The 25,949-nt window shown below is 45.4% G+C and overlaps 1 protein-coding gene across 3 annotated transcripts; it reads left to right on the plus strand.

Moving 5' to 3' along the window:
• Window positions 1-722: 722 nt before the first annotated feature.
• On the plus strand, window positions 723-25,099 carry adam15 (ADAM metallopeptidase domain 15). Of its 3 annotated transcripts, none has more exons than XM_084557536.1 (23): window positions 723-1,431; window positions 2,296-2,390; window positions 5,940-6,016; window positions 6,813-6,891; window positions 6,999-7,075; window positions 8,453-8,735; window positions 8,811-8,876; window positions 9,263-9,334; window positions 9,463-9,632; window positions 9,733-9,817; window positions 10,774-10,922; window positions 11,516-11,693; window positions 11,777-11,869; window positions 11,957-12,152; window positions 14,814-14,922; window positions 15,010-15,196; window positions 15,300-15,377; window positions 15,805-15,916; window positions 16,003-16,156; window positions 17,929-18,037; window positions 19,735-19,803; window positions 21,289-21,449; window positions 23,151-25,099. In XM_084557536.1, the coding sequence occupies exons 1-23, from the start codon at window positions 1,284-1,286 to the stop codon at window positions 23,215-23,217; spliced, it is 2,814 nt and encodes a 937-aa protein (XP_084413662.1). In that variant the 5' UTR covers window positions 723-1,283; the 3' UTR covers window positions 23,218-25,099. The 3 variants fall into 3 exon arrangements, with proteins under 3 accessions (XP_084413662.1, XP_084413663.1, XP_084413664.1); XM_084557537.1 differs by lacking the exon at window positions 19,735-19,803 and adding an exon at window positions 20,258-20,323; XM_084557538.1 differs by lacking the exon at window positions 19,735-19,803.
• The last annotated feature ends 850 nt before the right edge of the window (window positions 25,100-25,949 follow it).

Consider the following 25,949-nt stretch of genomic DNA (forward strand, 5'->3'; position numbering starts at 1 on the left):
TGTGGAGAGAGCATGACTCTGTAATATGAGAACAAACTTAATCCAGGAGGAGAAATGTCTCTCGTAGTTCTGATTCTGAAGAATCAAATCTCAGATTTTTATTAGAGATTAAAGAGATTAATTCTACTAAAATGATTTATCTACAAACTAAATAACATTTATAATATGAGCAGAACTCAGATCAGACAGGAAGGAGTTAACTCCACAGAGAGAGTGTGTGTGTGTGTGTGTGTGTGTGTGTCTGTGTGTGTTAGGGTTAGGGTTAGAGTTAGTCAGATACCTTTGTCAAGTTATTTACATGTCTGGATACTACATCCTGTTAGTATTTTCAAAGTAAAAGCTTGGTCTTCTTTTACTGTTTGGTCATTTATTTGATTTTATTTTTAAACAGAAGGTTTTCTTGTAGAGACAATAATAAAAAACACCTTCATTCTCATTATGATGTAGAATTTGTAAAGTCAAATAGTGGACTAGTGTGATGACAAACAAAAATCTTTATTATCATCGTTTATCACAAACACTTGAGAGAAATAAAAGTTTCCTCAACGATGTTGTTTAATGTTGAACTGTGACTTTTGTGTTTGTTTTGTCTCTTTTCTCTCTTATTGTTGTTATTTAGTTTCTTCTTTGTGTCTCTTGTGTTTTCTAATCTTTATTATCCTACAGGTTATGTTTCTGTCTTGTATATAATTATTTTCTATAACTCTGTGTGTTGTGTTTATTATTATTCCAGCTGTAAGTCGCTCCAGTGAAGCAGAGTGCTGCTGTGACTTTTATTTTGAAAGCCGAGTCGAAGCTCTTCCGGTCTCCTCCTCGTTCACCCCGGTTAGCTTGACTCAGGCCGATGACGTCTCCTTTAGCTCCCGGTATAAACACGGTGTCCTCCGGTAACGCGCCGCTCTCAGGCCTCTCAGGACGGACGGACCGAACCATCCGGGCTCTAAACCGACTCAACTAACAGGAACGGACCGAACCTGCCCGGTGCTGACGGGAGGAGGGGTTTTAACCGGAGATACGCAGATAACGGGTCGGACCTGAGAACCGGGCGAGCTGCCCGCAACATTATTAACGAATTAACGGACACTCCCCCGCCTGTGTGTCGGTAGAGAGTCAGCCCTGACACGCGGGTTCATGTGGGCTGTACCGGGCAGAGGAGCGCCATGGAGTTTCGGTGGAGCCTCTCCCGGTGCTCGGACCTCCCGGTGAGGTAACGGAGCGGGACCGGGTCTCCTCTCACGTCAGGCGGCAGCGACCTGTTGCCGGTTGCCGGTGACGCAGAGAAGATGAACGGAGCCGCCGCCGCTCTGCTGCTGCTGGTCCTCAGCGGCCGTGCTGCGTTCACTGTCTGCATGTCCCTGAACGCAGCGCAGGGCGGACGGGTCCTGGCTCAGGACGGACACGGTACCGACGGACTGACGGCCCCGGTGACAGGTACCGGGAACTGAACACATTAATATCAGTTAATGCAAATAGATTTAAAACTTTAAATCTGTTAAATTATAAAAATAAATCAGTTAAAATCAGAAAAACATGAAAAAATAAAATAAAACAAAACTAAATAATTATTATTAAAGATGTTTTAACGTAAACGATGAACAAACCATTTATCAGATGTAACAACTTTATAATATCTGATATAAATACTATTATAAACAAACTAGATATTAATGATTCTTATCTGTTTTATAACGTGAACAATGATCAGATCAGGACACAAGAGACACAGTTTAATTAATATTAAACAGGTTGTTAATGATCTGATCATTGTGCTCCTTATAAAATCAATAAGAATCATTAATATTCAGTTTGTCTTTATTGTTGTTTTCTGACTTTTTGTTGAAAATAATGATAAAGAGAAAGTTTTTACTTCATAGGACGTAAAGATGAGTTTTTTCTGTCTGATAATTAGATAAATTATTTACTGATCCACAGAAATGTGTTATGATTGTGCACGTTACAAAATCGATATGAATTATTTCTATTCAGTTTTAACCTTCAGTCCAGTCGCTGCTACAGATAAAGTTTGTCTCTAAGTGAATGTTTTACTGCGACGTTTCTTAAATTAATTAAATTACATTGAATCGTGATTGCTATTCTGGTTCTGGTCGACTTGGAACCAACGGTCCTCACAAAGACAGAAGAGTACGTCGGTGACCTTTGACCTTCTGCTAACTGAATACCTGGCGTGTTGCCACTAAGGCTAATCCGTCGTCCGCCGGCGTTCTAAATAGAACCCGTTTTGACCTTGTTCTCCTGATGTAGACGCTGCAGCTCATTCGAGGTTTGTGTCCTCAGGTGTGGACGGACGGCGTCAGCGTCCCCTGCTCGAGAAAACCCGTCCCTTCATCCTGGTGGACGGACAGAGACGAAGCCTCGCCGAAGCGTTACAGGTGAGGGGAACGAAGACGCTGGTCCTGAACTGGTCGTACTGGTTTAGAACTGGTTGTTGGTTCTTCACCTCGGTTCTACTGATGTTTGTGTTTGTTTTAAAGCAGCTGGTCGTTAACTGATGCTTAGTTAGATGAACCACTGTTGACCATGTTTAGTCAGTAATGAGGACGTCTGTCCCGTCCTGGACATCGTTTTCTTTATTTGGAACTTATTTTAACAAAGACTGGAGACAGATTCTTGTGGAGGACATGTCTCACCTCGTTTATATCCTTCGTCTCCGGAGACGCGGCGGCTGCTTTTCAGAGTAATAGTTGAGAGGAAGGAAGCTGGAGCGTTGAGCGTTTTCACCAGGAGCTTCCTGCAGGAGATCTGGCCACGAGGGGGACGGGTGGGGGGAAGGTGGACGGGTGGAGGGCGGGGGACGGACACTTCCTGTGCAGCTGACAGAAGCTCTGAGATCATTTCCTGTAGAAAACCCACCACCACCTCGACTCCACCCAGACGGGAGGAAACAGGAAGTTCAGGAGGAGAAAGTAGGAAAGAAAAAGACCCGCCCAGAAAAATAAAAGCTCAAAGCTCAGCTGGAGACTGGAGATGAAGACGTCTGTGAAGACATCTGTGAAGACATCTGTCTCCAAGATGATTAATGTCTGGTCAGTTGTTACTTCCTGCTGGAAACGCTGATAGTTGTAGTTGATCAGAACTGATCCATATCTGATGGAAACTGGTCAGAAACTGTAAAAAAAAAAAGTAGACGAATTCTCTCACTTTCCCGGTTGTCAATGGCAACGAACAGTCAACATGATGTCACATCCTGTTTCTATCGCTTTAAATAACTAAAGATCAGATTTTATTTGTCACAGTTATACAAACTGTAAAAGGAGGAAAACTAAACTAAAACTAAACAAACATCAGAATTATATTAACCCGCTTACATGGAGGGGGCGGGGCTTATAGGACCTATTATGACGATACTGATGAAATCTAATCTTTTCTTTTTTTAATTAAATTGTCAGTTAATCGATTAACAGTCGTTAACGTCATCAGTCTCTCTCAGGAAGCCTTCAGACACCTGGACCAATCACTTTCTTTTCCATTAGCAGTCAGACCTGATTAGATGTTTAGGTGTGACACGTGTCCACAGCTTCATCAAGACAAGGCCTCAGCTCTGTTTCTTTCCTCCGTTTCTTCTTCTACTGTTGTGGTTCGAGCCTCGCCCAGAGTTTATGACGTCACCATGGAGACCGGGCGAGAGACATGATCTCACCATAGAGACAGAGAGAGAGAGAGAGAGAGAGAGGTTAGGGGTGAGGAGGGAACCAGAGAGGAAGGGAGGTGTTAGCAGATGGTGAGAGTGGGCGAGCGAGGCTGAAAAAACACAGTGAGGGGTAAAAGAGAGAGAGAAACCCAGAGCAACGGTTCCTGTGTTTAGTTGTTTCTGATTGGTCGGTCAGTCAAAGGTGTGACTGAGATGTTTAAACTAAACAGGAACAAGTCATTTACACTGGTTGAAGCTCTGTCTGTAGGTTCTCAGCTGATTCATCATCGGGGAGCAGCTGTGACCTCCTTGTAACTAAATGTTTCTGGTAACTGCTGATCAGTGGTCTACAGCAGCTTGGAGGAATTTTAGCCCATTCCTCAGAACAGAACCACTTCAGTTCTGAGATGTTGGTGGGTTTCCTCACATCAACTGCTTGCTTCAGGTCCTTCCACAACATTTCTATTGGATTAAGGTCAGGACTTTGACTTGGCCGTTCCTAAACATTCATCTTGTTCTTCTTTAACCGTTCTTTTGTAGAACCACTTGTGTTCTTGGTTCTCGTTGTCTTGCTGCATGACCCAGTTTCTCTTCACATTCAGCTCATGGACAGATGTCCTGACATTTTCTTTTAGAGTTCACTGGTAGAATTCAGAATTCATTGGTCCATCAATGATGACAGGACGTCCTGGTCCAGATGCAGCAGAACATGTGTGTTCTATGTAACATTGGCTCATTTCAGGAGTCGTTTGGGAATCCTCTGATGTTATGAGACATTTTTTTGTAGAACGCAAAAACCTTTAAGCATCATTATAATTTCCTTTTGATCATTTTTTTGTTTTCGTGTTTTGTACAATAAATACTCATAAGAATCAGTGGAGGACGAACGAGTAGAATAACCAGTTAAAACCAGTTTATTGAAGGTCATTCAATTCTCCAGTCACTGTTTAGTTTTGTTTTTCAAACTAATCTGAACTAAAACTCTTGTAGCTGCTCATTTCTTGGACGTTATGAGGAAAGTTAGGAAATACCCTGAGGTACTGATCCTGCGGGGGGCGCTGTCCTGTTCTCAGTCGTAATGATCCAATCAGACGTCCTCATGTTTCCAGCTGCTGGACTTTGAGTCGGTTTCCTCTCAGAATCAAACGCCTCCCGTCTGAACTGAACATGACTCAGCCAACAAACCCCCCCTCCACCTCCCCCCATCCTGCTACACAATGATCTGACCCCACCACAGCACAGAGCACAGAGAGGGTGGAGAAAACAAACACGCCTCAGAGGGGAATTCTGCTTGTTTTAACGGAGTACTCCACCCATCAGACTCTGCAGTCGAGTTTAGAGTCGACTACGAACTTATGAAGTTGTTGTTTTTTTACTTTTATTCTTGTTTCTTGCAAAAACTAAAACATATAGACCTGAAAACACGTGAGTTAGGTAGAGCTGAAACATCAACTGTGAGAACATCTGGACGTATTGTTTCTAAACTGCAGGAATCCAGTCAGACCTTTAACATCCACCCTCGCTGCTGGTTGAGGTGGAAGCAGGAAAACCGTTGGAAGTCGAATCGACCGTTTATCACACTCCTTCACTTCCTGCAGAGCTGAGAGGGGGAAGCCAGGAGGCGTTGGGGAGGAAGCCGCCTCCTCTTCAGCTTCAAAGAGCAGCTCCATTAACAGACAGGAAGACGCACTGATTGGATGACGGATGTGCTCGGCCCCGCCCATTTCCTAAAGTAGCAGAATAAAAGGAACAAAGTAAAAATGGTAGAAAAACAGATGGACTGAGTCATGGACACGCCTTTGTCTCTGAGTTATAATAAACTCTGTGTTTAATTAAAATCTAACAACAGATAAAAGGTTTGAGGCTCAGTGAGGCGCCTCCGGCCGCCGCCATCTTGGATGGCTCCATGTGACTCCTAGCTAAAACAAAAACTGGACAAATCTGATTATTCTTTCTCTTTGTACGAGGCTGTAAACATGTTTAACATCTACAAGGATAAACCCTCTAGTGGACATTTGAGGAGCTGCAGTTTACAGCGACTTCCCTGCGTTAGCTTCATGTTTCAGTCCTGGATGTTTCTTCTTGCCTCAGATCAGAGCTGCAGCTGAAATTATAGATTAAATATAAATAAAGTGAGTAAAAGTTTCCACCGCTGCTCGTGACGCTTTGACCCAGTTTTGGTTTGTAAATCCGTCTCAGTAGCGTCAGTTATCCGCGTCGTTTGGAAGTCCTCCATCTGTTTTAATCAGCTCAGTGAAATAAAGGAAGTGTTGTTGCTGTTTGTTCTCAGGACGGTCACCCTGATAGGCTGCAGTCTGGGCTGGAGGTCGGAGGAAGACTCTTCCTGCTGGACCTGGAGAAGAACCAGTGAGTCTGATTTACAGTGTGACCCTGAACGCAACACAAACATACACATTTTAAGTAAAATTCGTTTCTCAACAAAGAAAAAGATGCAAATTTGCAGGTTGCACATTTATGGGGAGTTAAACAATAATACGTGCTTTGTCTCAAAGAAAAGTCACAAAATGTATCAGGAGACAAAAATCAAAGCTGAACCAAACTCATGTGGACGTGTTGTGTTTGTAGAAGACGTTTCCTCCAAGTGTTCAGCTCTAAATGATGGTGGAGAGTTTAGGTTTTTATCACCTGAAGGTCACATGACTAGAGTATGATAATGACCTGATACTCACCTGGACCTGGACCTGGACCTGGAGGAAGTCCAGATTAACCCTGGATATGTCCAGTTAGCGGTTCTTCGACCCATTAACTGTTAAAACTATTTGAGGACAGATGTTAAGATGTCTCTCTGAGGAAGAGGACACCACCCAAGTTACAACGTCCTTGTGATTGACACTTGGATGAAGTTAGAAAAGTCTTCAAGAAAACTCAAACAAGTCTGGTTGACTTTGGTTTATCCAAAAAAAACAAACCTCATGTGGACGTGTTGTGTTTGTAGAAGACATTTCCTCCAAGTGTCCAGCTCTATATGATGGTGGGGGGGGGGGGGGGGGGGGTTGGGTTTTTATCAGGAACATCTGTGGGTGGAGTCCACCTGAAGGTTCCTCCTCAAGAAACCCAACAAGTCCAGTCACCAACGCCTCGTCTTTCATTTATCACGTCCTGACGTTTCCTGGTTGAATGTGATGTTTGTTTCTGTCTCCAGCGACCTGCTGCCCAAACCCCCCAACGTCTTCTACTACCTCCCCAACGGTACCGGAGTGTCCGTGACAGCCGACCCTGTGGTGAGTCAGCGAACGCATCACCGCCGCCGCCGCCAGCCGCGGTCCGAGCGCCTCCTCTGTTGTGATGTCCAGCTGTTACAGATGTTGTTGTTGTCTTTGTGGTGCAGACTCACTGTTATTACCACGGCGGCGTCAGAGGGTTCCCCCAGTCCAGAGTGGCCCTGAGCACCTGCTCCGGACTCCGGTCTGTAAACGCCCCCAACTACAGCTACTGCCCCCGATAACACCACCACACCACCACACCCACACCATTACACCACCACACACCCACACACCCACACCACCACCATTACACCATTACACCACCTCACTTTATCAACATAATCAACATATTCAAATAACACTCTAGACTCGTCTCGTTAACGTTTCCTCATAGTTTTTATCATCAGATATTAGTTTTATCTCGTTAACAAATAGTTTTTGTCTAAATTAACTCTTGAAGTTTAATGTCTCTGCAGGTTTAACATCTGAATATCTTGCACCAACACATCTCTCAGTTTACAGAATATATTCAGACTAAACTAGAAGTAAAGTGAGTCAAGAATGTGCTGTTGTAACACGTCCAGCATATTCAGAGAAAAACCTCTTTAGACCTAAAGACCTCCAGTCCTCAGAGTCCTCAGAGTCCAAGGTTTAACCAAGTGTTTCATGTCATCAGCGGGTTAAACCGATCCGGATCAATGGCAGCGATCTCTGCTGGAGGATCAGCCGCCCGCTTTACTCGCTCCAGTTTGTTCGCTTTCTCGGGGTCAGCGGTTCGACCTCAATACACAGATTTAAAGCCTTCATTAATCAGTTTGGATTATTCAGAACAACAGAGGACATTTGAAAACAAACAAAGGAAACAGTTGGAGGGAAAAACGTCTTACATGTTTCAGGATTAACGACAAAAAGATTTATGTTGTTTACAAATGTATAAATCCATTAGAAACAAATACAGAGCTGCTTTAAAGCTTTAACGTCCGTCAGTATTTCTTCATAAAAATGACTCAAACCATCAGAGAACCCAAACGAACACAAGGAACAGAAATATTATACGTGTTAGAGCAGGAAAACGAGCCAATATTACATATCAGAGAGGTACAGGACTCACAGCTGAACACGTATCTGGAGCTGGAGGACGTTTTGAGAAATGACCTCAAACTATTTATGTTTAATGTCAGATTAGTGTTTAATCAGCGTTTTAAATGTATTTTAAGAAACGTTAAAGCAGCATCATGAAGCTTTTTAACTTCCTCTACGTCCTAGTTTTGGTTTTATGACACATTTCTTTTTGGATCAGGCGTCATCTATGAGCTGTCATCACTTATCTGTAGCAGTACTGAACAGATTATAGACGACATTTAAAGCCTTTCATTAATCTGTTTGGATTATTCACAACAGCCGAGAACAAAGGAAACAGTTCAACGTGGAGAGAAAATGGTTTTAATGATGGAGACAAATACAAATACTGAATACTAGAAGATAAAACATAACACTTGGTTTGTCTGATCGGCCGTTATAGAAGTCGCAGATTAAAGTATTCAAACCTACTTGACCCTGACGCTGTTTCCTCCTGCAGCGGCGTCATCGCCCTCAACTCCACCCTGAGCTTTGAGCTGCAGCCGCAGGAGGACGACCACCATCACCCCCACCAGCAGGAGGAGACCAGAGGAGGAGGAGGAGGAGGAGGAGGAGGATGGGGGAGCGGAGGAGATGGGAGCGGAGGAAGTGGAGGAGGTGATGAAGAGGAAGGAGTCCACCTGCTCTTCTCCACCAGACCTCTGGAGGGCGACAGCGCCGGAGGCTGCGGCGTGTCTCACACCGCCGTCCCCCCCATCCATAGCTCCGCCCACACACACAGGGTGAGACACTGTCCAACACCAGCGTACAGGTTGTTGTCCTGTTTGAACTCTGACCTCTGTCTGGTGTGTCTTCAGATGAAGAGGGACATCCTGTCTGAGACCAAATACATCGAGCTGGTGCTGGTGGCCGATCACCAGGAGGTCAGTCAGAGTGTCCTCACAAAGATACAAACACAAGGAGGAGGAGTTCACAGATGCCTACATTACCCACAATGCACCCGGTCTGCAGACATGTTTGTTTAGGAGCTAATGTAGTTCAGATCTGGCATCAGTTTAGGAGCCGGCTGCAGTGACGTGTTGTTGACACAAGATGGCAGCAGTTTATCAAAAAGACAAAGTTTCTACATTTCTACATAAAAATGACTCAAAACATCAAAACATCAACAGATCATCACACAAGTCCTGAAAGTCAACAAAGAGAAACTGATCAAACAAAGGAAACACAGACATTAGACTTTTAACTATGTTGTAGTTAATCCCATTAATATTATTATAATAATTATAATTCTCATATATTCTCCTCTCAGTTTCTGAACTACCAGAAGCACAATAAGACGATCATCTATCGTATGCTGGACGTGGCCAACCAGGTGGACTGGGTGAGTCCTCCGTCCTCCGTCCTCCTGTCTCTGTCTTCTTCTTCTCCTGCAAATCTACTGCTACAGAAGAACCTGACGACCTCTTCCTCCTCCTCCTCCTCCTCCTCCTCCTCCTCCTCCTGTTTCAGTTCTACCGCCCTCTGAACGTCCGGGTGGCGCTGACCGGTCTGGAGATCTGGAGCGACAGCGATAAGATCCCGGTGGAGAAGAGTCCGACCGACACCCTCAACAACTTCCTGGAGTGGAGGACCAGAGACCTGTTGCCACGGCTACGCCACGACAACGCTCAGCTCATCATGTACAAACATTTACAGAGATAGAAGTGTCTCATCCAGACTGATCCAGACTGATCCAGACTGGTCCGGTTTGATCATGGACTGTTGGTGTTTGCTTTACAGGGGCGGGTCTTTTGACGGCACCACAGTGGGAATGGCGTCTCAGTCCTCCATGTGCTCCAGAGACCGGTCTGGTGGAGTCAACGTGGTGAGTTGACTCGTAGTGAATCAGGTTTAACAGGTGTCCTCCATCAGAGTAGTCCTAGGTGTCTTGGTGTCCTCCATCAGAGTAGTCCTAGGTGTCTTGGTGTCCTCCTTCATAATAGTCCTAGGTGTCTTGGTGTCCTCCATCAGAGTAGTCCTAGGTGTCTTGGTGTCCTCCTTCATAATAGTCCTAGGTGTCTTGGTGTCCTCCATCAGAGTAGTCCTAGGTGTCTTGGTGTCCTCCATCAGAGTAGTCCTAGGTGTCTTGGTGTCCTCCATCAGAGTAGTCCTAGGTGTCTTGGTGTCCTCCTTCATAATAGTCCTAGGTGTCTTGGTGTCCTCCATCAGAGTAGTCCTAGGTGTCTTGGTGTCCTCCATCAGAGTAGTCCTAGGTGTCTTGGTGTCCTCCATCATAGTAGTCCTAGGTGTCTTGGTGTCCTCCTTCATAATAGTCCTAGGTGTCTTGGTGTCCTCCATCAGAGTAGTCCTAGGTGTCTTGGTGTCCTCCATCAGAGTAGTCCTAGGTGTCTTGGTGTCCTCCATCATAGTAGTCCCAGGTGTCTTGTTGTCCTCCATCAGAGTAGTCCTAGGTGTCTTGGTGTCCTCCATCATAGTAGTCCCAGGTGTCTTGTTGTCCTCCATCAGAGTAGTCCCAGGTTTCTCGTTGTCCTCCTTCATAGTAGTCCTAGGTGTCTTGGTGTCCTCCATCAGAGTAGTCCTAAGTGTCTTGGTGTCCTCCATCAGAGTAGTCCTATGTGTCTTGGTGTCCTCCATCATAGTAGTCCTAGGTGTCTTGGTGTCCTACATCATAGTAGTCCTATGTGTCTTGGTGTCCTCCATCATAGTAGTCCTAGGTGTCTTGGTGTCCTACATCATAGTAGTCCTAGGTGTCTTGGTGTCCTCCTTCATAGTAGTCCTAGGTGTCTTTGTCAATCACTGGTGTCCTCTTTCTCGTCCCAGGACCACCTGGTCAGCGTTCTGGGCGTGGCCTCCACCGTCGCTCACGAGCTCGGTCACAACCTCGGGATGAGCCACGACACCGCCGACCGCCGCTGCTCCTGCCAGAACGAACCCCGGCAAGGGGGATGCATCATGGAACCGTCCACCGGGTCAGTACCAGAGGATCTAGAAGAAAGAGGAGGAGGTGGAAAACTTAGGAGGAGGAGTAGGAGGAGAGGGAGGAGCAGACGATAGGAGATAGGTGGAGGAGAACTGTAAGAAAGAGAAGGAGACGGAAGAAGTAGGCTGAGGGTTGGGAGAGGAAGAAGTAAAAGGAGAAATGAGAGTTGGAGAAGAAGGAGAAGAAGAAGAACAGTAGGAGGATGAGAACTGAAAGAGGAATAGTAGGAGCAGAAGTAGTAGGAGGAGGAGGAATGGCAAGAAAAACAAAGGGAAGGGAAGGAGTAGGAGAAGTATGTCCTCCTCCATGTCCTCCTCCTCCATGTCCTCCTCCTCCTCCATGTCCTCCTCCAGTCCTGAATGTCTAGAGTCTTAGAAGACGACCAAGATGTCTCCACGTCTCCATCGTCTTTGTCCACATGGATTCCATCTTGGTTCATCTTGTTCTTCTACCTCCATGTCCACGTGTTACCTCACATGGAGACAATAGATTCATTCATTTGGTTCATCAGGAGATGTTAACAGTTTAAACATGTGTCTGACCTCTGACCCCTGACCTCTGACCTCTGACCTCTGACCCCAGCTTCATGCCAGGTCAGCAGTTCAGCAGCTGCAGCGCTGCAGATCTGTCGGTCAGTCTGCTGCACGGCGGCGGCATGTGTCTCTTCAACGTCCCTCAGCCGGACCGTCTGCTGGGAGGACCTCGCTGTGGAAACCTGTACGTGGAGAAAGGGGAGGAGTGTGACTGCGGCCTCCTGGAGGTACTCACCTGTTTTACACCTGGACACCTGGAGTTTTAAATAATGACACATGCTGACTGTGATGCTGCTCTCTGATTGGTCAGGAGTGTGAGGACCCCTGCTGTAACGCCTCCACCTGTCAGCTGGTTCCTGGCGCTCAGTGCTCCTCTGACGGTATCTGCTGTCGGGACTGTAAGGTGAGGCCGACGCCCACCAGGTGTTAACATGATCCCCCGTCACTTCCTGACTCTAATCCCCCCCCCCCCCCAATTCTCTCTCTTCAGTTGCAGGCGGCGGGTTCGATGTGCCGTGAGCCGCTCGGTGAGTGCGACCTGCCCGAGTTCTGCACAGGCTCCTCCCCCTTCTGCCCCCCCAATGTTTTCCTGCAGAACGGGGAGCCCTGTGAGGACGGCGCCTCCTACTGCTACGGAGGAATCTGTGCCAGCATGAACACCCAGTGCCAGATGCTGTGGGGTCCAAGTAAGTCTCTCTGCTGGGAACTGATTCTTCTGGATTATATAATGTTCACAATGGTAGAATCTTAGTTTATCACTGATTAATCAGACATAAGGGTCCATGGAGACCAGGGTCCATAGAGACCAGGGTTATAGAGACCAGGGTCCATAGAGACCAGGGCCCGTATTCCTAAAGATTCTAAGAATCCTCTCAGAGAGCTCCTATCTTAGCCTAAAAATTCCTAGCTAGGAGCCTTAGCTTAGGAGTGATTCCAGAAAATTCTTAGAGAACTCTTAGCAAGGAATGGACAGAAACTCTTATCTTAGTGAGGAGGTGTGGTTGACCCTGTTGCTAGGTATGAGTCATCATTTCAAGAGGTGTGATTGGTTGATCCTAAAAGCTAGATAAAAATACACTTTTGGTGATAATTGGCCTAGAATGGACGTCAAATTAATAGACTTAATAACAGAATCTAATCTCTATGAAGACTGTATAATTATAAATAATACTTTACATAAAAATAAATAAATAGTACGCTATACTTTAAAAAGTATCCTATAAAATGTGTGATTAAACTCAGGCCACTACCACAGTATTCACATGCTGATAGTTCTATTTATTTGCTTCCATTCATTTACCACACTGGTAACATTTTGCACTTCACCTATTTGGTATTAACAAGAGTAAAATGGCTCAGCTTTCATCAATTTCTGTGATTGCTAACCGGCCAAAAGAAGCAGTGTTGGTTGGTGTTCAAATCTTCCAAAAACCGAACAGCAGTGGAGAAGAAATGAAGTAGGAAACCCAACTGGACAGAGGAACAGTGTTTGCTTCTGGATCAACTGGTCAATGAGAATAAAAGTGTTTAGAGACGTAGATTTGGCTCCAAGTCATCACTGCTGCATTGTTGCATTTTTCCTGTTGATAAATACTTCAGTGTTGTGATGACTTTCATTTCCGGTGATACAGTAGTCCCTCGCTATAACGCGGTTCACCTTTCGCGGCCTCGCGGATTTTTTTTGTGCAATTTTGCATGTTTTTTTTGTTTTTTTGTTTTTTTTTACAGCGCATTGTTTTCTGCGTCCTGATTGGCTAAGGGAGAGGCTGCGTGTCGTCTTCTGCGTCCCGATTGGCATTGTCAATCAATCTCCTCCGTACGGTGTCTACAGAATTGTTGCAAATTTACATATACAGTATCTTTGATCGCTGGCAGTGTGACTGAAGTGCGGTATGTTTACAAGTTATTGAGAAAAGTGTATGAAGTGTGTAGTGAGGGGTTTTGCAACCTTAAAACATTTATAATCATTGTAAAAAATAAAGCTGACTACTTCGCGGATTTCGCCTATTGCGGGTTATTTTTAGAACGTAACTCCCGCGATTAACGAGGGACCACTGTATTGCGATTGTAACCAGCTTGATTGTCATTCAGTGTTTGGAGAATATCTCTCCTGCCTCTTCTTTCAGCCATTTTCTCCTCTGCTTAAGAAATTCCTAAGCCTCCTAAAAGTCCTCCTCCCTGCTCTTAGCAGATCTCACTTTAGGAGTACTCTTAAGAGCTAAGATTCTTTAGGAATAGCTTTTATCTTTACTAGGAGCTACTCCTAACTTTGAGAGGAAAACGTCATGATTCTAAGAATTTTCTTAGAATTTGGCCACTAGGAGCAACTCTTAGCGCTAAGAATCTTTAGGAATACGGGCCCAGGGTTATAGAGACCAGTGTTATAGAGACCAGGGTCCATGGAGACCAGGGTCCATGGAGACCAGGGTCCATAGAGACCAGGGTTATAGAGACCAGGGTCCATAGAGACCAGGGTTATAGAGACCAGTGTTATAGAGACCAGGGTCTGTGGAGACCAGGGTCCATAGAGACCAGGGTCATAGAGACCAGGGTCCATGGAGACCAGGGTCAATGGAGACCAGGGTCCATAGAGACCAGGGTCCATAGAGACCAGTGTTATAGAGACCAGGGTCTGTGGAGACCAGGGTCCATAGAGACCAGGGTTATAGAGACCAGGGTCTGTGGAGACCAGGGTCCATAGAGACCAGGGTTATAGAGACCAGTGTCCATAGAGACCAGGGTCATAGAGACCAGGGTCCATAGAGACCAGGGTCCATGGAGACCAGGGTCCATGGAGACCAGCGTCTATAGAGACCAGGGTCCATGGAGACCACGGTCATAGAGACCAGGGTCCATTGAGACGACAGTCCATAGAGGCCAGGGTCATAGAGACCAGGGTCCATGGAGACCAGGGTCCATGGAGACCAGCGTCTATAGAGACCAGGGTCCATGGAGACCACGGTCATAGAGACCAGGGTCCATTGAGACGACAGTCCATAGTGGCCAGGGTCATAGAGACCAGGGTCGATGGAGACCAGTGTCGTAGAGACCAGGGTCATAGAGACCAGGGTCCACAGAGACCAGGGTCCATAGAGACCAGGGTCCATGGAGACCAGGGTCCATGGAGACCAGCGTCTATAGAGACTTAGAGACCAGGGTCCATGGAGACCAGGGTCATAGAGACCAGGGTCCATGGAGACCACGGTCATAGAGACCAGGGTCCATAGAGACCAGGGTCAGGAACATGGACCTGATGGTTCTGGAGTCTTGATTTATGTGGTCTCCTTGAGCCTTTTTAACTTCTAAAGGTTCAACAGATTAATTCTAGTTCGTCTCTTTGTCTTCAGACGCCACCAGCGCTCCAGCCGTCTGTTTCTCATCCGTCAACAAACAAGGAAACAAATATGGAAACTGTGGTCAGCTGACCAACGGCTCCTACATCGCCTGCGAAAACGCGTGAGTTCTTCACGCCTACAAATCCCACAATTCCCTCTGCTCTTGTATAAACAGGCCTTATGTTGACTTCCTGTCTTGCTGTTGCAGCGATGTTTATTGTGGTAGGATCCAGTGTCAGGGCGGGAGGGAGCGCCCCCTGCTGGGCACCAACTCAGAGATCTTCACCACCACCGTGGGCTTCGACCTGGTCTGTAGAGGGACCTTCTTCCACCTGGGCGACGACGTGTCCGACCCCGCCACCGTGTCCCAAGGCACCGCCTGTGGCCCCGGCAAGGTCAGACAGCGCCCCCCTCAGGCTTGGAGGTTTACTCAGGAACTTCTCATACAAAATACGTGTTTTTTTTAAATTTATTTTCATTTGTAAATGTGTTTTGAAGGCTTGTCTCAACCAGAAGTGTCAGGATGTGTCGGTGTTCGAAGTCGATGAATGTCGCAGCAAATGCAACGGCCACGGGGTGAGTGGAGGAACGTCACAACTAGAACCCTGAGGAGAACCTCTAGGCTCAAAGCATTTATGTCCTGTGTCGCATCATCTCTTTTAAGAATGAGCTGCACTGAATGTCAGCGCTGAGAGGAAGGAGGAAGGAAGCATTTGACATGGTCTGGTTTAAGGAGTGAGAACTAGACTATTTATTCTCTGAGAGCAGAATAAAAAAACCGAAGTGAAACCAGAACCTCTGAGTTCTGTTAGAGAAGTAAAGTCCCACTAACCAACAGGACGTCTCCTCACATTAGACATGAGAACACGTTATTCTGTGGGACTCCATTACCCATCAGCACTAGATTGTCCTCAACACTAGTAGTTCACTGTCTGTAGTAAAATAGAGCGTCTCTGGTGAGTTCAGAGTCTGTGATATAATCTGATGTTGTTCTATGTTTCAGGTGTGTAACAGTAACAAGAACTGTCACTGTGACGTGGGCTGGGCTCCACCTGACTGCAGGTACTCAGGTCACGGAGGCAGCGTAGACAGCGGACCGGCCAGAGCAGCTCGAGGTGCCTCACGACGAAACACGACGCCGACGCCGACCTCCACCTCCTCCGTGACGGCTCCGGTTAACTCCTCTGCTCCTGTGTTTCAGAGTCCGATCCGGTCCGAGTCGCCCTGCTCGTCATCTTCCTCTTCATCCTGCCGGTGGTCCTCCTCTTCCTCGCCCTACGCTTCCCTCGTTTCCGCCGGAGCATCCTCTGCCTCGGACCAAACAGCCCGTTTCACAAAGCTCGACAGCACAACCGGTGAGAATGATCCTGGTTCATCTGAGCTTTGAGTTTACACGGAGCAGAGGATGTGATCAGTCAGAGTAACAGGTTAATTAATGTTTATTAGTAGATTATAATAGAGAACATTCTATAATCCTATGAATTATTTGTATTTGTGAATAAATGAGTAGATTATTCTGTTTTAAATGCACCTTTAAAGGTTGTTGTGCCTCCTTTAGACATGGGAGTGGTTTGTTATTATAATTGTTGGTCCAACACAAAGACAAATACTGTCCAGGTGTCTCCGTAGGTTCTCCATCTTTAGTTTTTTTGTTTTTTCTCTACAGGGCGTATCACTGCCCTCTACAGGTTAAAATTATTCACTACGGACGCACTTCATTTTCTGCTTTCTTTCCACAGCGTTACTGTTGTTTGGATCACTTCTTGATTTTACAAACTATAATCAGACCGAGGTCATATGAGCTGGAGTTACATGCTCTTTAAAAAGAATTTAACAGCGCTTGCATATCTGTCTTCTCCTTGTACAGTTATGATTCTTTACTCAAGATATCGTCAAATCCCTTTAAAGTATTTATCAGCTGTTTCTATCAATAAACCCTTAGCTTCAGGGTCCAAACAACAAGTGAGCTTCAGTAAAGTCTCCGCTCTGATTCCGATGTGTCTCTCTTACCCATAATGCAGTGTGACAGACTGTGAGATGTGGGGTTTGGAGTTTGGCCCCGCCCATGTCTCCAGGTACCGCTGGTCCTGCTCTGTAGTCCGTCCCTCATTTAGACCTGTAACACTTAAAGCTGCACTGATCCAGATTTCTAACCTGTGAGACAAACGTCAGCGTCCATAGAATAAAATGGACAAGGGCAGAGAGGATTCTGGGTAATGAAGTCCTCTAGGAGAGTACAGAGTTTTCTTGTGCAGGTTTAAGTTGTAATTGTAAACGGACCTAGTTCAGATCTCACATTAACATCCTGGTCTCACCTGTCCATCTCTATGTCCCTGTGTCTCCACCTGGTCTTAATATAAATGTGTCTCCACATGCGTCCCCAGCCAGCACCTGAGATCTGATCTCAGAACCATGGACAGTTTGTTGACATGATCCAGATTTTTGGAACAAGCTGTAAAGTCTCTCTGTAACCTGTAAATGTGGTCTGAGATCAGATTATACCAAACCCGATGTTTCCTACTGTCCCTGAAGTCAACGCTCCTGCTGTAACTGTGTCTCTGGTGTTAGATCTGTGTTGGACTCACTGTACAAACATGTGAAGCTAGGGACACTGCAACCCAACATCACAGAACTACCGGCAACGAAGGTTGTTAGTGACTCTTGGATCTGGACTAAGAAGTTGCACTTGAACGCACCACAAAGACTACAGCCAACGGTATCTGTTGGTCCCAGCAGGGGGCAGTAGTCTAGTCTGTATTCATCAGTCAAAATGTGAAACAGGAAGAGCTACTATTAGCTGGGAGGCTAGGAAGAGCTACTGTTAGCTGGGAGGCCAAGAAGAGCTACTGTTAGCTTGGAGGCTAGCAAGAGCTACTGTTAGCTTGGAGGTTAGGATGAGCAACTGTTAGCAGGGAGGCTAGGGGGAGCTACTGTTAGCTTGGAGGCTAGCAAGAGCTACTATTAGCTGGGAGGCTAGGAGGAGCTACTGTTAGCTTGGAGGCTAGGAAGAGCTACTATTAGCTGGCAGGCTAGGAGGAGCTACTGTTAGCTTGGAGGCTAGGAAGAGCATCAGAGCAGTAACTCATTATTAACGTTTTCTTCCACTTATGAATCGTTTTGTCTCCAGGACGCCGGTGACGGAGCGAGTCGACGGCAGGAACGGAGAGCAGGTCCGACCTCTCAGATACCACCTGAACCCGCAGACAGACATCCAACTGACCTCGCCCGACAAAGAGGTAACCATAGCAACCGCACAGACAATGGCAACCCACTAGGAGTCGCCAGAGTCTGAAGTGATTGAATCCTGCTGACAGTCGCTCTGTAGAGGTGGACGTCCCAGTCCCTGGTTGCCAAGGTAACCCTCCTACGTAGGAAATACTGCTAGGGTGTGGACGGATGGAATACCTGCCGGCTAATGTTTACCTGAACTAGCTGACTATCCATTAAGAAGCTAGGAAGAGCTATTGTTAGCTGGTAAGCTAGGAGATAGATCTGGGCTGAGTTTAAAACAATTGATCAACCACTTTATATTTGAAATGATCCAAAATGGACTGAGTGAAGGGCATCTGGTGCGACCTCTCGCATCCTAAGTGAGAAGACAGATGATGGAACATGAGCTAAAATAAACCAGAACTGTCCTTTAACTAACAGACTTTCTCCTCTAACTCTCTTTATTGGCGCCAAACGATGGTGAAATTTCTTCTGATATTCAGCTAAATACAGTTTTTTGGAAGTTAACAGGAAACCAGCTAAAGAGTGACAACATTATTTTTCTTAATGAATGAATTGGGTGACAGGAAGTCACTCAGAGGTCAGAACTCAGGTTTGACCATATATGTCGCTGCTGCAGGATGAGACGTGAAATGACTTCATTTCTGAGTAAATACACATTTCCTGAGTGTAGTAACAAGAAACAGGAGCGGAAGCTTTGCAGAAAGATGAAGTGAAACTAGGGATGGCACATCCTCCAGTGATTATAGAAGTAACTGGAGGAAGTGACACGGCTCCACGGTTCTACGGTTCCACGGTTCCGCTCGTTTCTTTTCTCCTCTCGTTAATCTCACCTTAACACGCCTGCTTGTTTGACCTCTGACCTCCGTTCTTTCCTCCTCGCCTGTGCAAAAGCCTCTGCTTCCTGTTTTCTCTCCTATCAGGTTCATGACAGGCCTGCTCCGCCCACTAAGCCACTCCCCCCCGACCCCGCCCTAAAACCCCCGTCGAAGGTAAAGCTCACCTGAGCTCAACATCACGTCCGTGTGTCTCCCGTGGCGTCTCGTTGTTGGTTACTGTCGTAGCATAATTAGTGTACAAACATGTGTCCATGTTCCTAATGTCCAAAACATTAGGAACAGTTCATCACGTTGAGAAATCCTCTCAGAATATCTGTAGTAGCGTCACGCTCGTGGCTTTTAGGCCCCGTTCAGACCTCTTACTAGCACCCATCCTGGATAATCTGGTCTCTAGAGTCCAGGTTAAACAGGTCCAGGTGTGAACGCTGATCTGGTCTCTGCAATGAAGCAGGACTTAAGGTTAGAAAAGCAGAGCGCTACTGTTAGCTTGGAGGCTAGGAAGCTAAGGGTTGTGTAGAGCTAGCCTCTCCTGATGATCAGCTGGTCTACAGCCTGGAAAACAAACCAGCTTTCCCCGCCCACTAAAGTTCACCTGGAGTCTCTCTGTTGGAACCTGATTCTGCTCCTGCAGCAGTCAGATCATTTGGGGGCGGGGCTTAATGTGGTGATGGACAGAAGATTAACAGTAGTCATACACGTCATCTGATTAGTTTAAACGTCTCTGATTGGTTGGAGGAGGATCCAGATGTTTGAGGATTTCCCAACTTGTTGAACTTTTCCTTCGCGGTCAAAGTTATTTCTCAGACATTGACTCAGTGTTCTTCTTCTTCTTCTTCTTCTGACTTTTATTTCTGCTGCTTCAGTTGGTTAAACAGCGACCAGCCCCCCCCACCAAGCCTCTGCCCCCCGACCCCCCCACCCCCTCCACCCAGGTACAGTCACCGCTACCAGCATCAGTGTGTAGTCGTGTGTCCTGTGTGTCCAGTGTTTGTACGCGGCCGTTAACGGGCTGCAGCTCCACCTGCTGGTCGGAGGCCGTTAACGGGCTGCAGCTCCACCTGCTGGTCGGAGGCCGTTAACGGGCTGCAGCTCCACCTGCTGGTCGGAGGAGTTTGATTCTGTTTCTGAATCACTGACAAAAAATAAATCAGTTGATATTTAGATGTGAGTCTGTGTTTGTTTAGGCCGCACTAATAAAGCATGATCCATGTTATTATTATTTATTAATTTTAAATTTAAACTGCATGCATCTTTATGTTGATATATTTAACTGAGTTTACTCAACTTCCTCAAAGTTAGTTTCAAGGTTTAAAATTGAAACTAAATGTGAGTAAAGATGGCGGCATGCTCTCCTCTTCCTCTCTTCTTCCTCACTAACCTCACCAGCCTCCGGCGAGCCGCCCGGCTCCGCCCAGCAAGCCACTCCCCCCTGATCCTGTCTCACCTGTACAGGTACGCTGCACTTGCACGCCGCTAGCTGTTAGCATGTAGCTCGCATGCGTCCTACCTGGTGAGAAATCAACGAGTGATTCTGACGGATTGATCAGTGACATTATGTTTGTGATTGGGCGCCGATCAATCAGATCAATGAGATAATCATGAGGCGTTCAGGAACACAAATGAGCATGGGCCGTTTGGTTTGATTCAGGTTTAAATTTCCTGAATCAAAAGGTTCCTCAGTGATTAACAGGTAAGGAATCAAACATGTTCATCATGTAATAATCAGGATTATAATTATTAGATTGTTTTTCAGATTTTCTTTGCTTTATATTGATTTTGTTTTGTTTTTAGTGTTAGTCAAACGGTTTGAGGAGTTTTTGGTATTTCAAGTTTGGTTTTAGAATAAATAAATAAGAGTTGATTGAATTTTCAGTTTAAAAAGCAAAAACTAAAAGATGCTAAACACGTAAATTTACCTTTGGTTCTTTAATCTAAGAAACTTGAAAGAGAAGTAAAGGAGAAACCAGTGGTTATTAGATTCATGTAAAACCAGAAGTTTTTGTAGAAGAAGAAGAAGAAGAAGAAGTTTCCATCAGTCAGTGATTTAGACTTTCTGACTCAAGGTATCTGGTCGTCTGAATTTCTCTCTGAATCTGGAGAAGAACCAGGTTTATTTAGAGCTGAACACAATGATCCATGGACCAGAGAGACCTGGACCAGTGGTCACCATGGAGACTGCTTCTTGGACCAGAGAGACCTGGACCAGTGGTCACCATGGAGACTACGTCCTGCTTCATTCAAGGACAATAAATCACCTCAGGAGAAACAACATGAAGACTGAGATTAAACAAACTCCAGTTTTTGTTTCTGGTTTTAAAATCCAACTTGAAATACTAAAAAAAAAAAAAAGAAATAAATCCATGGATCATCTGCAAACGAAATGACAAGGTTTCATTTGTTTTAATTTCTCTCCTCAGGTGTCCGTTCCACTCAAACCTGTGGTGCCCAGAAAGCCCCGCCCCCTGGCCCCGCCCTCACACCCCCACCTGCCGCCTCACCCAGGCTACGCTGCCAGACCAGCACCTCATGGAGCCGTCGCTCCTGCTGCCGCCTCCGCCGGCGCCACCGTCCCCAGCAGGTACGACTGTTAAGACACTTAAGAATAAAATAAAAACTTTATTGATTCATTTTAAATTAATTTGTCTTCAGCTCAATAACACGGAAGACAGACAGAACTAAAATACAAAAGTTGACATAAATTACTTTGCAATTTCCCCATTGTGGGATTAATAAACGTTTTCTTATTCTTATAAATACAGACACACAGCATTACATTGACATAATAATAATGTGATTAAATCTGCAGCGTGCGTCTTCTTATCTCCACAACTTCCTTTATTATGATAAAATGAATGAGCAGAGTCTGTGTCATTTCTTTCTGACGCCATCGTACGACTCATTCGACACATTCAGTCTAACACATATGACAAACAGGAAGTTGCACATTCAGTAAACTGTTGCTCAAGAATCAGAGTGTGAAACGGAGTGTCTCCTGTTTGTGTCACGGCCGATCAGCTCCCAGGAGTCGCTGCTTAATCTCAAGGGTTTACACGACATTATTCAGTCACCACTAAAACACACTTATTATTTGTTAGTATTTCTTTTTTGGGGGGGGGCTGTGTGATAAGATGCACGTCATCTTATAATGTTGTTTTCTTTGTTGGTTAATCTGCAGATTTGTTTGTTGAGTCATTTTTAATGTGATTAATTAAAAGATTAATTCATTAAAAGATTAATTAATCACATTAGCCTCAATATTTACTTGTAAAATAACATGATATGTAAAAGGAGGATGTAGCTCCTCCCATTTATATAAAATAAATAATCGACAGTTCCTCTTAAAGGTTTTTACGTCCTGCATTATTTTCTACGTTTCAGCATAAATATGACTCAAAACATCCTGAAATTAGACGGAGAGAACCTGATCAAACACAAGACAGAAATATTATACTTATAATGAGCTAATGTTACATATCAGAGAGTTGTAACAGTAAGTGAATCCGTCCTGGTTTCTGGTAACTGCTGATCAGTCTCTGCTGTGACCTCCTTGTCACTAAATGTTTCTGGTAACAGCTGATCAGTGGTCTACAGCAGCTTGGAGGAATTTTAGCCCATTCCTCAGAACAGAACCACTTCAGTTCTGAGATGTTGGTGGGTTTCCTCACATCATGCTTGCTTCAGGTCCTTCCACAACATTTCTATTGGATTAAGGTCAGGACTTTGACTTGGCCGTTCCTAAACATTCATCTTGTTCTTCTTTAACCGTTGTTTTGTAGAACCACTTGTGTTCTTGGGCTCAGTTGAGTTCTATTGCACCAGCCCAAAAGAACCAAGTTGATGGGGACATGTTCCTGGTTTCAGAATGAACTAGATGTGAAACGTCAAAGGAAGCTGCCCCTGGAGTTGATTTTCCAATTGAAATTCAGTCTAAATACAAGTTTAAGGGCTCGTCCGAGATTTGAACCCAGGACCTCTCGCACCCGAAGCGAGAATCATACCCCTAGACCAACGAGCCACAACTTCTTTTGTTTCACCTGATTGGTTGGGGGCGGGGGATCTTGCTGACTTTCCTGATAAACTTTCCATGCTGATAGTAGCCCCTCCAACCTTCCTAGCTAACAGTTGCTCTTCCTAGCTTCTTAGCATCCCAGCTCCTCCTAGCTTCCATGCTAACAGTAGCCCCTGCTAGCTTCCATGCTGATAGTAGCCCCTCCTAGCTTCCATGCTAACAGTAGCCCCTGCTAGCTGACCTTTAATAACTGAGTTTCTCTCTCTGCAGACGACCTCCTCTTCCTCCGACTCGACCCACACTCCCTCCCAAGGTCGAGTCCTCGCCTCCTCTGTGACCGAAGGGATTTTATGACGAAGATGAGGATGACTCCGTTCTAATCGTTCTGTGACGAAGCTCAGGATTCAGACGTGTCACATTAACATAGCGCCCCCTGCTGTCAGGAGGTTCAGTGCCTTGCCTTGAGGACGGGTATCAAACCTGCGATCAGAGCCGTGGTCCAGATCTGGTCTTTAGTTTTGTTTTAGCGACGGATGGAGAGAAGACGAAGAACTGAGTCGTCTTCAGGCGGTTTGATGAACTCATGAATCTTCTCGTCTTTAAAAGACTTTGGAGGTTTGAAGGCCTCATTCATTCTCTTTCCTGTTCAGGTTATGAATGAATGAATCAATCCCATAATTCATTGCTGTTTCCCTGAAAAGACTTTATTCTCATAATAGTTTGACTCGTTGCTTCGTTGGGATTTTATTCTTGAGTCATGTTACAGTTTGATTTTTTTGTTGTTGTAACTTTGCAGTTTTGTTTTGTATACACCCATCAGCCATAACATTATGACCACTGTCAGTATGTGGGATCTGTCAGACAGGAAGTTGAACATTTCATCCTCAGAGTTGATGTTAGAAACAGGAAAAATGTTTGAGAGGAACTATTTGACAAAAGAGGTCCAATCAAGATGAAGAACCAGAGTCAGGGTCCTGGACCAAGGATCATTGGTTCTGACCCATGTGGTTCTGGTTCTGATAGAAAGGAGTCAGAACACTCAGTGGATCTCAGACCAGTCAGGGTCTCCATGCTGACCTGACCTCTGATGGAAGCTCAGAACTGGACCACGGAGACCTGGAGGAAGGATGTTCTGGTCTGGTAGATCTAACCTGGTGGTCACATGATGCCAGGGTGCATTATGGGTAGAAGAGGGTGGAGTCAGTGTGATGTTTGGTCCATGTTCTACAGGGAGACCTTGGGTCCTCCATCCATGTTCCTTTGTCTTGTAGCTCCTCCCTCCACCCTCTCATGGAGACAGGACTCCCTGATGGCCTCTTCCAGCAGGATGATGCTCCCTGGAACCAGATCTCAGTCCAGTCCAGCATCTGTGGGACGTCCTGGAAAAAACTGATCCACGGAGGCTCCACCTCTCAACCTGAAGCAGGACTCAAAGGATCTGATGCTGACGTCACAGAACACCTTCAGTCTAGAGGAGTCCAGGACCGGGTGGTCATAATGTTATGGCTGATCAATGCTCCAACGCCTGTGACCAAGAAACCGCTGGAAACCTGAGACCTCGCCCTGACCTTCGCCGGCTGCTTTGACGCCTTACCAGGAGGAACTGGTTCTGACCCAGTGACTCTGTCCTGAATGACCTTTAACCCAGATCAGGTTCATCTTTATTTAATTTTTTCTAAACCCGCCTTGAGATTTCTATCAGGAATGTACGCTAGCGAGTTCGTCAGCGGTTTATAACGCCAAAGAAAAGCTGGATCTAAAAGACGCTGGAAGGCTGTTGTGTTCAAGGAGCAGTTCTTTGGCTTCCTGTTACCTGAGGCCGTTTGAGACGATGGACCAGCCCGCTTTGTGGATTTAAAGGAACAATTTGTAGTTTTTATTTTGTCAGACTTAGAGATTAAACTGTCCAGACATGTTTATAATAAAAGTCCTAAAAATGTCTTTGACTGACTCCTCCTGACTCCCAGCCGATTCAACAAAGGTCAAAGAGGAGGAGCGTGAGTGGAGCTGAGGCTAAAGACAGCTAGCTACCTGTCAGGATACCAACCTGTCAATCAAAGAGGCCACACCCTTTAATTCTGAAGAACTTTAATCTTTGATCTAATTTAGACAGGTGAGTTCAAGAAACGTTCGTCATGATCGAGACCAGAACTGTTTCAGTAGCAGAAACCTTTTAAGGTGGAGGTTTATCTGGTGGAGCCTCTAGTGGACGATAGAGGAACTGCAGCGTTGGCGCCTACAGGTTCTGAGGACATCTAAAAATAATAATGAGCCTCTGCAACGTTAGGTTAAAAAAAAAAAAATCACACAAATATCTATAAATTCCACTAATATGGAATAAATTAATTCCTGTTTTTACTCTAACATAATGTATGAAGTAAAACTTAATTATAGGTTGATGCAGTAAAGTAAATATTCATTAACAAAAAAGAATTATATTTTTAACGTCACATTGTTTAAATTAGCAAAAATTTACTTGAAAAAAGAAAACTAGAAAGTCTATGAAGGCGGCCATTTTGGAAACAGCTGCCAAAAGCTACTGACTGCAGAGCCTGGATAAATCCAGCAGGGGGCAGGTTGTTTACAACAGGTTTTTCATTTATTTCCTTTAACTATTTATTTAATTCATTTCTTAACTGTTTTAGAAGGAGTAGAAGTAGTATCTCCTCCATGTCCTCCTCCTCCATGTCCTCCTCCATGTCCTCCTCCATGTCCTGAATGTGTAGAGTCTTAGAAGACGACCAACATGTCTCCACGTCTCCATCATCTCTGTCCACATTGATTCCATCTTGGTTCATCTTGTGTTTCTACCTCCATGTCTCTGTCCCTCTTGTAAACTCCTCCCCTGACGTTTAGCCCACGTGGAGCAGAGACGTTTATTCCAGCGCTGAAGAAAGACTCCTTTATTGTGAAAATAAGGACAGACTTCCTGTCACCAGCAGATCAGATGGTTTGTTCTTGATTTTACTGAACTTCCTCGTCTTTAACCTCCTTCACACTGACCCAGTAACCAGAGCATTATCTCCACATCACATGTTTGCTGCAGCCTGATGATGAGAGACTTCCTCC

This window comes from Chelon labrosus (assembly GCF_963514085.1).
Source record: "Chelon labrosus genome assembly, chromosome: 12".
NCBI classification, from domain to species: Eukaryota; Metazoa; Chordata; class Actinopteri; order Mugiliformes; family Mugilidae; genus Chelon; species Chelon labrosus.